Source organism: Rhinolophus sinicus, linkage group LG07 (genome assembly GCF_036562045.2).
Source record: "Rhinolophus sinicus isolate RSC01 linkage group LG07, ASM3656204v1, whole genome shotgun sequence".
In the NCBI taxonomy this organism is placed as follows: Eukaryota; Metazoa; Chordata; class Mammalia; order Chiroptera; family Rhinolophidae; genus Rhinolophus; species Rhinolophus sinicus.
Window position 1 is genome coordinate 80,675,277 of NC_133757.1, and position 13,912 is coordinate 80,689,188.

Genomic DNA, 13,912 nt, shown 5'->3' on the forward strand with positions numbered 1-13,912 from the left:
AACTGATCAATACATAACCTTGTTTTATGTGTGTTTCTGTTTAAAGATGCCTTAGTTAATACTCGTACATATTGTTCAAAAAATATATTAATGTGAGTCATTAATATTGAAATCAAGGCCAATGGCACTATAATTCATGCCCAAACGGAGCTTATCTAAACAGGCATTTTCTCCATCAGGTGCATTCCAGCCTTCTTGCCTAAGGAACACTAGATAGCACTTCAGCACTACGCTTAGGGGCCATTTTAAACAGTAAAAATCAACGAAAAGAACAAAAATGCTAAAAAATATGGCACTAAATAGACCTTGAAAAAGATGTTTGTCTTTTTAAAAATTAAAGTTGACATACATTTATATTTGTTTCAGGTGTACAACATAGTGATTCAACATTTATATTCTTTATGAGGGGATCACCACAATAAGTCTAGCAACCATCTGTCACTGTACAGTTATGACAATATTGTTGACTCTATTCCTGATGCTGTACATTACATCCACATGACTTATTTTATAAGTGGAGGTTTGTATTTCTCAATCCCCTTCCCCCTTTCCACTCATCCCCCATCACCCTCCCCTCTGGCAATTATCAGTTTGCTCTCTGTGCCTGAGTTTCTGTTTTATTCATTTTTTGGTTTTTTAGATTCCAAATGTGAAATCATCTGGTATTTGTCTTTCTCTGTCCAACTAATTTCATTTAGCATAATACCCTATAAGTCCATCCATGTTTTTGGCAAATGTCAAGATGTCATTCTTTTTTATGGCTGAGTAATATTCCATTTGGATGCTTGTTTTAAAAGGAGAGCTAAAACAAGAAGGCGGAGTGTCATATTGTTTGACAGCTTGTTTGATCATGTTGGGCCCCTAAAGTCTTTCACTGTTCTGTGCACATCGGTAAAGGACCGTGAGAGCACCATGATATTGTTTTGGGGGTTATGAATAAATTTTAGTGAGTTTGGTGAATTCACAAATACAGACTTGTCAAATGAGGATCGACGGTTATCTCTGTTAAACTTCCCTCAAATAACGTGCTATCTGCTTCCTGTTGGTATCTGGACTGGTACAGGGAGGACATCACTGAAGACCATTCCTGGGGAAGTCTGGGCCCCAGGGAGCCCCTGGTAACCCCCCGACTATGAAGTCCCTCTTGAGATAAGGAAGCTGGCTGTGATGCCCAATGGTTGAGTCAGAGATGGTTGGTTTGAACCCCTCAGCCCTACTCCTTCTCAGCCCTGTGACCCTGGACAGGCAGCTCCCTTTTTTTCCCTGTGTATTCCCCTGTCAAATGGGCATATCGACCCTATTTCCACTTGCTTGTTATGGGGACCAGTTGATATCATGGTGAGACCATGGTTGATACTGGCAGTGTGCAGCAAGGGAGAGTAGAGACCCAGGTTTAGTTCTGCTTTGTCCCTTGCTGGCTCTGTGACCCTGGGCAAATGAGTTCACCTTCCCGAACTTCATTTGCTTCTCTGTATAATGTTGGCTGGGATATGTCGTGTCTATGTGACTGGTTGGCTTTGCCACAAAGATAAGAATATTTGTGAGGGCTATTCATGGTGAGTTCCACGAGGGAGGGACCACATCTGTTTTGGTCTTCACTGTAACCTTAGCACCAAACACAGCCACTGGTAAAGAGCAGTTGCTTGGGAAATATTTGTGGTTTGAATGAACCCCCCCCACACCCCTCCCCATTCTCTCTGTGCCACACCCTGGAATCTCCCCATGGAGAGCACATGATTATCACACGCCGGTGTAAGGAGTTCTGTGATGGGAGGTTGTCTAAGAGGCTACAAGAACAGAGAGAACAAAATGAGTTGTGCCTGGATAGGTGGGTGCAGTAGGGTGGGCTTCCTGTAGGAGGTCATACTAGAGCTGCCTCAATAGAATGATGCTGGCTGCACTTGATCTACGCGTGAGGTCCCTGCGAGCAGGGACGAGGTCAGCCTTTCTCATTGCTGCACTCTCAGTGCCTGGCTCAGAACCTGGCACTTTGTAAAAGCTCAAAACGAATGAAGGATGCTGTGAATTTTGAAAGAGTAGTCCCCCCACCCCCTAGGTAAATGGAAAAAAGGGCAATGGGACTCAATCCCACTCTCCCACTTGAGCTTCTTGGGGTCCCGGAGAACAAACCTCCACTAGAGAAGGCTACAGGGGAAGCTCCTGTGTGCCCTTGGGTATCTGCTTAACCTCACTGTGCCTCAGTTTCCTCAAGTGGAAAATGGGATATCTCAGTGCATTGAAGATAATGTCTAGGCAGCCACCATACGACAGGCCTTACATGTATGAACTCATCTATCCTTACAAACCTTGAAGTAGGTGCTATTATTCTTCCTATTTTACAAGTGGCGACACGGAGGCCAGAGAGAGGCAGTGACTTGCCCAAGGCCACAAAGCTTGAAATTAGGCCACCCAATTCCCCAGAAATCTGGCACCCAAATCTATCCTGTTAACTTCCAGGTTACACGGCCCATAACGTGTTGTAGGGTAAGTGACTGACATGTAATAGATACCTAATAAATGTAATCTGTTATTTATGAATTATAATTCTGCTAGAGGGCGCTCGGAGGGAGGGTGTGTCAGGGGAGAGGGAGGGCTGTGAGTCTCCGCTCCGAGGGCCCAGCCCGTGCACGCGGGACCAGCGGGCTGGGGCAGCGGGGGTGGGGTTTGGGGGGGTGCGCCTGTCACTCAGGGGTGGCGCTGGACTCGACGCGCGCAGGCGTGCGCGGGTCCCAGTCGTTGACCAGGCCCTGCGCCTGCTGGTAGCGCACGTGCGGGTGCCGCTGGCGGAGGCGCAGGCGCACCACGTCGTAGTCTACGTCCTGCCCGATCTTCTTGCAATTGAGGCTGTAGGCGAGGTTCTTGCGCTTCGCGAGCAGACCCTCCAGGTTCTTTTCCAGGTGCGAGATGTGGCGCTGCAGCTTGTCAGTGCTCTGGAGAGGGGGCGGGGCCGTGCTAGGGGACCCGCGAGCGGGAGCGAGGTCGGGGCTACGTGGGCGGACATAACTGGGTCACGTGTGCGTGTGAAAGGCGCACAGCTGAAGAGGGGGCGGGCCTCGGGTGGGGGGGAACACACTTGGGCCAAGTGTGCGTGCAGGAGGGCCCCACCCACGCGAGTGCATAGCTGAGGAGGCGCGAGCCTCGCATGGGATTGGGGGCGAGAAGTGCCTGACAAAGAACCCGCGGGAGGGCAGGGCTGAGGGCGGGGACGCACTTGGAGAATGAGAGGAGGGCGAGATCACCTGGGCAAAGGGTGCAGGAAGGAGCCTCCTCAGGGCGGGGTTGAGAGAGGAATCTTCTCGTGAGGGAGTGGGGTAGGGTGAGGCAGACAGACAGAGGGGGAGGTGACTTATTTGAGACAGATGCGGTATCGGAGGGCCTCGTCCTGGGCGGCAATTGAGGGAATGGCCAAAGGGGGAGGGGCGGGGCTCTTACTTGGACCAGGTGTGCTTGAGGAAGCAGTCTTATCAGGGCGGGGCCGCGCCTGGGGAGGGTGGGAGACGCGGAACGGGGACAGAGGGGCGTACCTGGGCCAGGCGTTTGGCCTCAGGGAGTTGGGTTCCCACGTGTCTCTGGTGCACGCGAACCAGGGGTCTGTCCAGCTTCTCTCGAGTCTCCAGGTGATTTTTTGACAGAGGACCCTGGCGGAGTGCGGTGTGTGCGGAGCAGTGAGGCCCAGCCGACACGGGCACCCCTGGCCCCACCTCCGCGGACCCTTCTCCCGAATCATACTTTGATGAGGTCGCGAGTGATGTACATCTCGTGGTTGAATTTCGTGCACCGGTGGATAGTTCCTCTCATTAGTCCTAAGGCCATATTCATTCTTTCCTGGGCGAGTGGGGGGGGGGTGAACTCAGGGGGATCAGGGTGGCTTCCCGTCCCCTCTCCTCCTGGGTCCCCCTTCTCCGGCCTCGGCACTCTCCCACCCGAGTCCCCAGCCGCTGCCTCCGAGCCGCGCCCGCCGCCCGCACCTTCAGCTCCAAGGTCTCGCGCATCTTTTGGGCCAGCGAGGCGCACACGCGATCGCTTGTCTGCCGCTGTCTCTCCCGGATGTCCTCCGCGTTCTTTGCCATTTCTTGCAAGGTGTCCGTGGACTCCATCAACAGTCGCTTGGCTTCATACAGCTCAATGGCGCACTCTGCGGGAGGCGGGACGCGCCAGGCGCCAAGCCCTCCTTTCCCCCACCCTGGCTTTCTGCATCCCCCTCTCTATTCGCACGAGATGGTGGGCGGTGGGCGAGGGGGCTTTACTGAGGGGTTGGGAGAAAGACCAGGGGAAGGGCTGTTAGTGGGGCGAGTATGAGTAGCGTCGGGGAGTCTCTGGGCAGGAGTGCGCAGGGGAAAGAGCTGATCCAGAAAGTGGGTTTAGCTGGAGGCTGGCTCCAGCCCTCTCATTTGGCCTAGCGGGCAATTCCGCAGGGAGAGGGGTTGCTGGCATGGAAGGGGGGTGGGCACCCACTATAGTGGACCCCTCTCTGTGGGGGCCTACCTGGGGTGTATGTGCCCACAGGGTCTGGAGGCGGCGTTTTCTCGCCCTTAGTTCGCGGGGTGGAGGCTCTGGAGAGGTTCACCCAGGAGTAGCGGCCGGCCTGCCCCAGAACCTTGGTCAGTGGCTGGTTCATTAAATCCACAGCTTGGAGCCTCTCCTTGCAGTAGAAGGCCAGAGTGTCGTGGCAAGTGGCCAGGGTCTGGGGGCAAAGAAGGAGAAAGAGGCAAAGCTGAAGGCAGAAAGTGAGCTGGTAGGTTGGGAGGAGGTGGCTGGAATTGATTTCTCTACTGGAGGCTGCAAAACGTTTCTGCCTCCAACCTGACTCTCTCCAGTTCCTGTTGGGGCTGGAAAGGAGCAACTTCCAAGTCCAAGCTCAGACACCTCACCCTATGTCCAGAAGCCTTCAATGAGTGGAGGGGGAGCAGTAGGAGCTGGTGGTAGCTTCGTGTCCTGGATGTCAGTGGCTTAGGTTCTGTGTCTGGCTTTGCCCTGGCACCCCAAGAAAGCTCCGCCCCCATTGATTTCCCCATATGTAAAGTGGAGAGGTAGCACTGGCTGCACCTACTTCTCCATCTTCCTGTGCCATCCCTTTCCTCCTCAAGTTGCATTCAGGGCTTATCCCACCCCATCCCTAGCATTAAGTTCTCCCTTCCTCTTCTCTCATCAGTATTAGGAACCCTCTGTGGTCCTCAGAGTCCCTCCCCCCAATCTATTGCAGCTGAATATATATATATATATATATATATATATATATATATATATATATATATATATATATAGTGCCAAAACATTTTATACACATAAATCTCCAGGGCCCATCAGCTCCAAGTCATCGCTGTCCTTCAGTCTAGTTGTGGAGGGCGCAGCTCAGCTCCAAGTCTAGTCACCATTTTCAATCTAGTTGTTGGGGGGGTGGTGCAGCCCACTATCCCATGGGGGAATTGGACTAGCAACCCTGTTGTTAAGAGCTCACGCTCTAACTAACTGAGCTATTTGGCCACCCATATACACATTTTCAGAAAGAAAAACTGTATTAAAATTGTAATACTCAGTATATATCTACAACAAAAGATGAACACAAGTCACGTGTGACTTCTGCAATTACAAGAGGTGCTCCAAGTGGTTCCCGTCAACGTCCAGACACTTCTGATTACGGTGAACTACTGCTTGAGCAACATTGACCAAAGTGTCCACTTGTATACATTTTTTGGCACCCCTGTTTATATATATATATATATATGAAGAAGAAAATCCTGCTATTTGTGACAACATGGATGAATCTGGAGGATATTATGCTAAGTGAAATAAACCAGATGCAGAAAGGCAAATACTGCATAACTCACTTATGTATAAGAACGTAATCAATAATGCAAAGATTCTGTAGCGTATCCGATGGACACGTGTCCCATTTGAGAGACCACCTCAGGGATGATGTAGATGCCTGATCTCTGCACTGTACACCTGAAGCGGAACAATAATGAATGCCAACTATAATTTTATATATATATATGTATGTATATATGTATGTATAGGGTTACAGGAAGCGGAGTACAGCATTAGGAATAGAGACAGTGGAAATGTAATGGCTGTGTGTGATGTCAGAGGGATAGTGGATGGGGGAGGGGGAGTTCACACAGTGTGAGGGATTTAAATGATAAACGTCTAAGTATTGCTTTGTCTTGTGCACGTGAAACCAATAAAATTAAAAAAAAAAAATAGTCAAACTCATAGAAGCAGAGAGTAGAATGATGATTGCCAGGGCCTGGGGGGTAGGAGAAATGGGGAGATGTTGGTTAAGGGGTACAAAGTTTCAGTTATGCAAGATGAGTACATTCTGATCTAATGTACAACAATGTGACTATAGTTAACATACTGTATTTTATAATTGAAATTTGCTAAGGGGGTGGATCTTAAGTGTTCTCACCACACACACACAAAGGTAACTACTCGTATGTGAGGTGATGGATATATTAATTACGTTGACTATTGATTGTGATTATTTCACAATGTATACATATATCAAGTTGTACATTTTAAATATACACACACACAATTTTAAATTGTTAATTATACCTCACTAATGCTGGAAAAAAATGAAAGACACCTGACCTGGAATCACAGCCCTACCACGGGCTAGTCCTTGCCCTGTGGGAGGCCATCTCTTTCTGAGCCTCGAATTCCCAGTCTCCAATAGGGGACCACAATTTCTATTTCACAGGAGTGTTTTAAGGAGCTAACTCAATGACTGCACAGGGCTTGGCACAGAGGGGGTGTTCGTGGTTATTCTGAGGCCCAGCTCCACCACTCAGAGCCCCAGTTTTTCCATTTCACAAACGGAAATATGGTGAATATCATCAGGGTGGGTGGGTGAGTGGGTTGAGATGTTTGCTGTTGCTACAGTCTCCAATGTCAGAGTGGTTCATCCCCTGGGCAGCCAAGGGTCCTCCTCCCTCCCCTTTCACTCCGTCCTGGGTATTCCCGACCTTGAGCATGGCCTCTGACTTTTCCATGTCTTGCTCCATCTTCCTTTTCATGTTCTTTAACTCCTCTTTCTCCCAGGTAAGCATACTGTCAGCTTTGTCAGGGACCTGGAAAACAAAGAGATACACCCTCAGGAGAGGGCTGGCAGGAGAGTTCTCCTTCCGGGGTGGTAGAGGTTTTGCCAACCTCATAAACCCTGGGTTTGGAGAATGGAGTTGGGGCACTCCCACCCTGTGGAGGGGGTCTCACTCTCTGAGAAGGCTTTATCCTTTCAGGGGGCTCACTTACTAGCTAGAGAGTGAGGCTGTGGCTTCTCCCTTTTACAGGTAGGAGTCCAGCGAGCTGGGATGGAAGTTACTTCACTGTAGGGGAAGGTTTCTCTCGGGCTGGACGTCCCCCTTCATTGGTGGCCGTCTTATCCCCACCTCCCTGGCTAGATGTGCAGGGATCTAACATAGCGATGATGAGGGTTTGCATTTTGGGGGTCTTACTCTCTGATTTGGGGCCTAGAACTAGAAATCTCATGCGGTGAGTGGGCTCTCATCCCTCCCCAGGAAGACTGGAATGTTCCCCCATTTGGAGTGGGGGTCTAGGGTTTCACTTTTGGGGGACGATTTCACAGGACTGGGACTAGGGGTGTCACTCTTTCTCCCTGGCTGGGGGCTTAACTCCTGGACATAGGCACAGGGAGTCTGAAGGTCTCAACCTGTAGGCAAGACCTGTTCCTTTCTCTTCCCATGCGTCCTGGGGGAGGGGATCTCACTCCCTGAGGTTGAGAGGAGGCTTGCTTTTTGTGTTTTGTGTGTGTGTGTGTGTGTGTGTTTTAAAACATTTTGAGGAGGGTTTCAGGGGTTGGAACCAGGACATTGCCCACTCTTCCTAACTGGGTATTTCTCACTGGGTTTGGTTATTGAGGGTCCCATGCCCACAGGAGGGTCTCACCCTGTGGGCCTGGAGGCTGCCTGGGTGATTGCATGCCTGCGCTGGGAGTTGTGAGTGTTACTCTTTGGGAAGAATTTCATCTAGTTTGACTCTGGGGTCCCATCTACTCTCCCTGGCTGGGGGGACTCGGAAGTATCCACCCTGGGGCAAGGGGGCTGAGGATCTCGTCCCCGCAGTGTGGGGGGTCTCCCTCTCTGGGGCTGGTCACCGAGGCACCTCATCGGTGGGGTGTCCTCATCTTCTTGTGCCCTTTCTGGAACTGGGGCCTGGCAGGGTGTTCTCTCTACAGGGTGGGTTTTTTCCCCAGGCTGAGTGAAGGCCTCCGTCTTGACGACCAGACTTGGGGGAGTGGTCCCACCTTCTCAGATTTGGGTCGGTAGCCCCGAAGCTTGACGCTCTGCTGGTTGATCAGCAGGCCCTTTCGCACCTCGCTGAGCCTGTAGTCCGTAGCCTCTCGCTGGCGCTGCAGCCGGCGCAGTTGCCCATTGATTTGCTGCTGCGCGTGGGCCAGGCGGGCGGCGGTAAGGCGCGCCCCACGCGCGTGTGTGTGCACCAACTCGGCTGTCTGCAGGGCAAGCACGTCGCGGTTCAGGGGCAGTGGCAGGCGTGCGTGCCAGACAGGCGGCTTCATCTTGCTCTTCCACAGCGTGACACCCTCGCCAGGTGGCGGCTTCTCCAACGTACCCCCGCCTTTGAGCATCTCCACGCAGAAGCGCCAGGGCTGGATGTAGGCGGCCCGGCGGAGGTGGTGCGCCATGTGTGGATCCAGCACACTGTCCTTTGGTTGCCACATGGTCACGGCCTCCTGCGCGCAGCGCGCAGTCACCTGGCGCGCCTTCTGAATCTTGGCCCGGGCCTCCTGGTGCCACGCTGCAGCCCCGACGCGCGTGTCCTGGCTGTGCTCAACCGCCGGTATCAACACCGGCATGGTCCCGGCTTGGTGCCCCGGCCTGGCTCGGGTCCTCCAGGAGAAGAGGCAGGGTCCCACAACCACACGCACCTCCTTCCAGGCCTGAAGAATGAGTGAAACAATGGGCCCATCACCATGACAACGGTGGCAAGAGCGCAGAGTTCCAGAGGTGGGGGAGGGGAAAGGCGACAGGGAGGGATTAGATGGGGTCTTTGGAGCTCTGTAGAGGTGGCTTGGAATCACGGCTCCTTGAGAAAGCTGACCTCATCAAACCCACCTCTCACTGTTGCTTCTTCCCCTCCAGCAACGCGGACCTTCTTCTAGAACGCTAAGCAGTTTTCCCACTTCAAAATTTTGGATTTGTTGTTTCTTCTTCGTGGCATACTCCTTTCCACGTTGTTCCCATGGCTGGCTCCTTTTCAGTCTTCACACCCCAGCTTATATATCACCATCTTGAAAGGGTCTTTCCTTAGCGTTATATCTAAGCCCCACTTTCTCCCACCACTCAGGATTTTTAGTGCAAGAAACAGAAAAGATGACTTGACAGTCAGAACTATGGCCCCAAACTGCAGACATGTGATGGCCCTTGAGAACAACGTGGCTATTTCTGCAGAACTCTCAGCTGCATCTGCTTTCCCTGGAAATGTCACTGCTACTGCAGCAACTGAGTTAGCTCTCCGTGGTCCCTGCTTCTTTGTCTCCTTAGTCCCCAGCGTCTAAGGTGGCTGCATCCAATAATTGGCTGAGTCTGTGTCGCCTGGCCATGCTCCAGCTGCAAAGGAAGAGGGTAAAGTGAGTCATGTCTGAACTTTCCGCTTCGATGGTGTAAGAAAGACTTTGTTTCCCACTGAGACTCATATGATGGGGAATTCCTCCAACATAGGAAGCAGGTCAGAGTCTGGGGAAGAAAACAGGATACTGCCCTTCCTCCCTCTCCCATAAATCTCCATCATATCACCTTATTTCCTTTCTGTCTCTACTTGGGCACTTAGTAGGTGCCTCAAACCATGGTCAAGATTCTGGAGCTGGACAACATGGGTTTGAATTATGATTCTGACACTTGCGATCTGTGTGATCTTGGAAAAGTCACTTGACTTGTCTGTGCTTCCGTTTCCTCACCCATCAGCTAGGATTATAGGATTGGGGCGTGGATGAAATGAGTTAACATGAGTAAAGAGCTTACATCGTAGCTGACATAGAGTAAGCACTACGCAAGTGTTTACTTTTCATTTTTATTAATTGAATGAATAGATAAGTGAGCTTTTCTAATACTAGGAGACGTAGAGAGGGTTTTACAAAGAACCAGGGAGACAGCTCACTTGGGGCAGCATTCTGGACTCAACCGTCCACCTCTGCTTTGTTCATTTAGTGCTTCCATTTTCCCAGTCAGAGGATTTCACTGGCTTGGTTTGCTGCCTAATGTCTGGGGCACCTCTAGTGGGTAGCGTTTGTGCCAAACTGCTTTGTGTTCTTGTGTCAGACCTACACACGTGGGATTTTTGTTCCAACATAGGTCTTTGGTGGAATTCATTAGGGCTATGGGTGGAGGTGTGGTCTGTTCCATTCTGGCTTTTAATTGATTCAACTTATTCATGCCAACACACTCCTAGTATATACCACCATTGTCCGAGTATTGAAATCGGTACATACAACTGCCCATTTCTCAGTCTACCAACGTCTCCTCATTTTTATCTCCTAACCCAATTGACTGTATCGACTTTTAAAACTCACTTCCAATTCCTGGCTTTGAGGGCCCATTTTGGACATTTTTTTCTCTAGCCTGACCCATATACCTGGGTTTGAGGAATAGATGAACCGTCTTCTGCTCTGCTTTCAAAGCCTGCTGGTCACAGCCTGGTTTGGCAGGTTTGTGTCCTCCCCAAATTCATATTAAATCCTAATGCCCAATGTACTTGGGGCCTTTGGGAGGTGATTAGGTCATGAGAGTGGAAACCTCACAAATGGGTTTAGCACCCTTATAAAAGAGACCCCAGAGAGCCCCCCGCCCCTTCTACCATGTGAGGACAGTTGGGAAGGTGGCCATCTATGAACCAGGTGACTGAGTCTGCTGGCGCCTTGATCTTGCACTTCCCAGCCTCCAGATCTGTGAGAATTAAATTTCTGTTGTTTATACGCCACCAATCTGTGGTATTGTCCTATAGCAGTCCAAACAGACTAAAACAGCAAGGTGCCTAGAAGAAACCGTAGTAGGGCTGGAATTAACTCTCAGTCTCCAAGAGATTTAATTAACTGCATGTGGCTGAACAGAAATGATGCTCCAAAAATGCTACAGAAACATTTATATACGTAAGCCAAGTGTGGGAAAATTTTTCACTACTCCTCAAATTCAAATACCTCTTTTAAGCTAATAAGTAAGCCTGTTTTTATGCTATGAAAGTAATGTATGCACATTGGATAAAGCACAGAAAAATATAATGAAGAGAGAATCATCTGTAATTTTGTCACCCAGAGATGTTCATTCTGAACATGGTTTGATTTCACCGTAGCCATTTCCCTATCCTCTCCTCATATATATATTTATAGTTACACACATCTCCCTCCTCCCAGTATGCTGAAGCTCAAATATTTCAACTCAGGCCAATGGGGAATAATATTTGTGAAATTAGCTCTCTGATTTTTATAATGAAGTTTGCTTTACATAAATTCCTTTCTGTAGCCAGCCATCTTTGCTGGGACCACCTGTTCCATATAATGAGTATTACAAAACGGGGAGCAGAATTCTGCCCTTGGATTAAATAGCGTGAAATTGCAGGATGTATGAGGAAGAAAAACCTTCCAAAACGTCTACGTTTTCTTTCCTTTTTTCCTTTGGTATTGCATGTTAATGCCCTTCACATTGAAATCTTGGCAGGTAATTATCAGAGACCCCTTTTCAGGTTCCCTGATGTCTTCCCTTCTGGGGCACCAGGTCCTACTTTTAGTAGGTGCCCCCCTTTCTCTTGGAGATAATCACATCAATTGGTCTCTTGTTCCAGGGGGATATGACCTAGAATTAGTTTTGTCTTTGAGAAATGAGGTCACTTTCCTGGGGGAGGTGTCAGGAGACAGTGGGAAGCCCCAGGCTGGGAGAGGAGGTTCTTCCTGGCTTTTCCTGGTCACCTCTCACAAAGGTGGTGACCCTAATGGCTGGTGAGGGATAAGGACTGGTCTGTATGGCTCCAGTCCTCATCAGTCCCCAAAAATGGTTCAGGCAAAGGTTATTTATGTCTTCCTGCAAGTGACAAATTCCATAGTTTCTTTTCCGTCTCATTCAACTTGACCTCTAGGTAGAATTTGAAATTGTTGCCCACCCGAAACTTCAGTCTCCTTCCCTGTGCTCTTTCACACTTTTCCCTTTTGACTCTAGTCTTGATCCTTCACTGGCTGTTGTTTGCCGTCCGCTGCCTCAAATATCATCAGGTGAGTTAGGCAGCCTTGAAGATGGCCCCCAGGGGTCCCTGTCTCCTGGTCTCCATGCCCTGTGCAATCCCCTCCCTTTGCATGTGGGCTGGACCCACTGCTAATCAATAGAGTACGACAAAAATCAAAGGACGCCACTTCTGAGTGTAGGTTATAATAGCTCATGCTTTCTGTCTTCCTCACTCTTTCAGACATGAAGAGGCCCATGTGGCAAGGAATCGATGGAGCCTCTGGTCATCAGCCAGCAAGTCCCATATTCCATGAGGGAAAACAAAAGTCCCGTGAGGAACTGGATCCAACCAACCACCACACGAGTGAGCTTGGAACACATCCTTCTCCAGTTCAGCCTTCAGATTAGCTAGCGGCCCCGCCTGACATCTTGTCTGCAGCCTGGTGAGAGACCCTGAGCCAGAGGACCCAGCTAAGCAACGACCTGATTCCTGCCCTACAGGAACCTGTGTAATAAATGTGTTGTTTTAAGCGGGTCAGTTTTTGATAGCTTGTTATGCAGCAGTAGCTAACTAATGCATCAGGTTTCTGTTTTCCATTCATTTCTCATTCCTTCCCTTCTCCCTGGAAAAGCTCATCCACATTAGTGGATCTGGGTATTACGTGTTAGACTAGGAAACCCTGCACCCATTAGCACTCACTCTCCACCCCCTCTTCCCTCCAGCCCCTGGCAATCACTAATCTGCTTTCTGTCTTTATGGATTTAACCTATTCTGAGTATTTCATATTAGTATAAATGCAGGCTGAATTTTGGAGGAAAGTCAACTTATCCCCTCATCTTTGACTCTCTTCTTCTTTTCTCCCCTGAAATTCTGCGTGTGGTTTTAAACACTTCACTTGCATATCAGGCCACTCTGTTAATAAGGAGGAGGGTGTTTTGGAGAAGGGGGACCTAGCCTTTCTTTCACCCCTCCCCTGCTCCCTCTGGGGCCCTGGGAATGATGGGGAACCTGCCATCTGATAATGAGGCCCCCCTCTCCCTTAATGACTCTGGGGGCAGCGGGGATGCCGCAGGCCAGCTCTGCCCTAATTAATTACTAGGGAGCGCTCGCCACAGAGGAGTTAGCCTCGATTCCTCCACCTCAGGCTCCTCTTGGCTCAGCGCCGGCTCAAGCCCCACCCACGGCCAGGGCGGTCATCGGGGACAGCCTGGGGACGCTCCATCTGGGCTCGCCTGCCCTGTCAGTGCTGAGGTCAGAGCTGGAGCCGCTGGTCAGAGTGGACCCGGGGTAGCCTCAAACTCTAGCTCAATAATATGCGCTACAACTTAACCTCTTTGAGGCCCTTTTACATCTGTACAAGGGAGCCAGTGGCCTTTCTTTTATTGAAAGAATGAGAGAGAGACTCACATGGCCAGGGTGAGGGTGAGAGTAGGGCATTCACTTAGGGTGCAAAATGTAAGGGTGCACCAAAAAACTCTGTAATTAAAATAAATAATATTGGAATATTATTATTGAAATATTACTGGACTATTAATTTTGAGAGGTGATGGCTGTGTTTATGGCCTTGATGGTGGTGATGTTTTTGCAGATGTATACTGATTCCGAAACTCATTGAGTTGTATACATTAAATATGTTCTGCTTTTTACAGGCCAATTATGAGGTGTGATCATAAAATATGCTAAATGTTTCAATTAAAAAAATTTATTACAGTAAAAGACATGT

At 49.7% G+C, this 13,912-nt stretch overlaps 1 protein-coding gene and 1 long non-coding RNA gene across 3 annotated transcripts in view; one reads left to right on the forward strand and one right to left on the reverse strand.

Moving 5' to 3' along the window:
* LOC141572698 (uncharacterized) overlaps window positions 1-13,905 on the forward strand; it is a 74,344-nt gene extending 60,439 nt beyond the window's left edge. The window contains exons 1-2 of one of the 2 annotated variants that reach the window (XR_012498077.1): window positions 2,759-2,897; window positions 12,430-13,905. This is a non-coding gene — a long non-coding RNA (uncharacterized LOC141572698). Of the gene's footprint in view, window positions 1-2,758; window positions 2,898-12,429 lie in introns of those variants that run through there. The other variant, XR_012498076.1, reaches the window with a different exon arrangement.
* Window positions 1,827-8,836, reverse strand: TEKTL1 (tektin like 1). The gene is made up of 7 exons (XM_019719259.2): window positions 8,267-8,836; window positions 6,969-7,073; window positions 4,486-4,684; window positions 3,969-4,135; window positions 3,730-3,825; window positions 3,525-3,638; window positions 1,827-2,930 (listed from the first exon to the last, which is right to left on the reverse strand). Exons 1-7 carry the CDS (start codon window positions 8,834-8,836, stop codon window positions 2,682-2,684), a joined length of 1,500 nt encoding a protein of 499 aa, XP_019574818.2. The 3' UTR covers window positions 1,827-2,681.
* Window positions 13,906-13,912: the final 7 nt, after the last annotated feature.

Bases quoted from the DNA above. Each gene is read 5' to 3' on its own strand.
- TEKTL1 (XM_019719259.2), bottom strand. From the start codon at position 8,836: ATGCCGGTGTTGATACCGGCGGTTGAGCACAGCCAGGACACGCGCGTC. The intron at 3,826-3,968 runs GTGCGGGCGGCG...CCACTCGCCCAG, and splicing joins GCGAGACCTTGGAGCTGAAG to GAAAGAATGAATATGGCCTT. The intron at 2,931-3,524 runs GTACGCCCCTCT...CCCCCTCTCCAG, and splicing joins AGGCCAAACGCCTGGCCCAG to AGCACTGACAAGCTGCAGCG.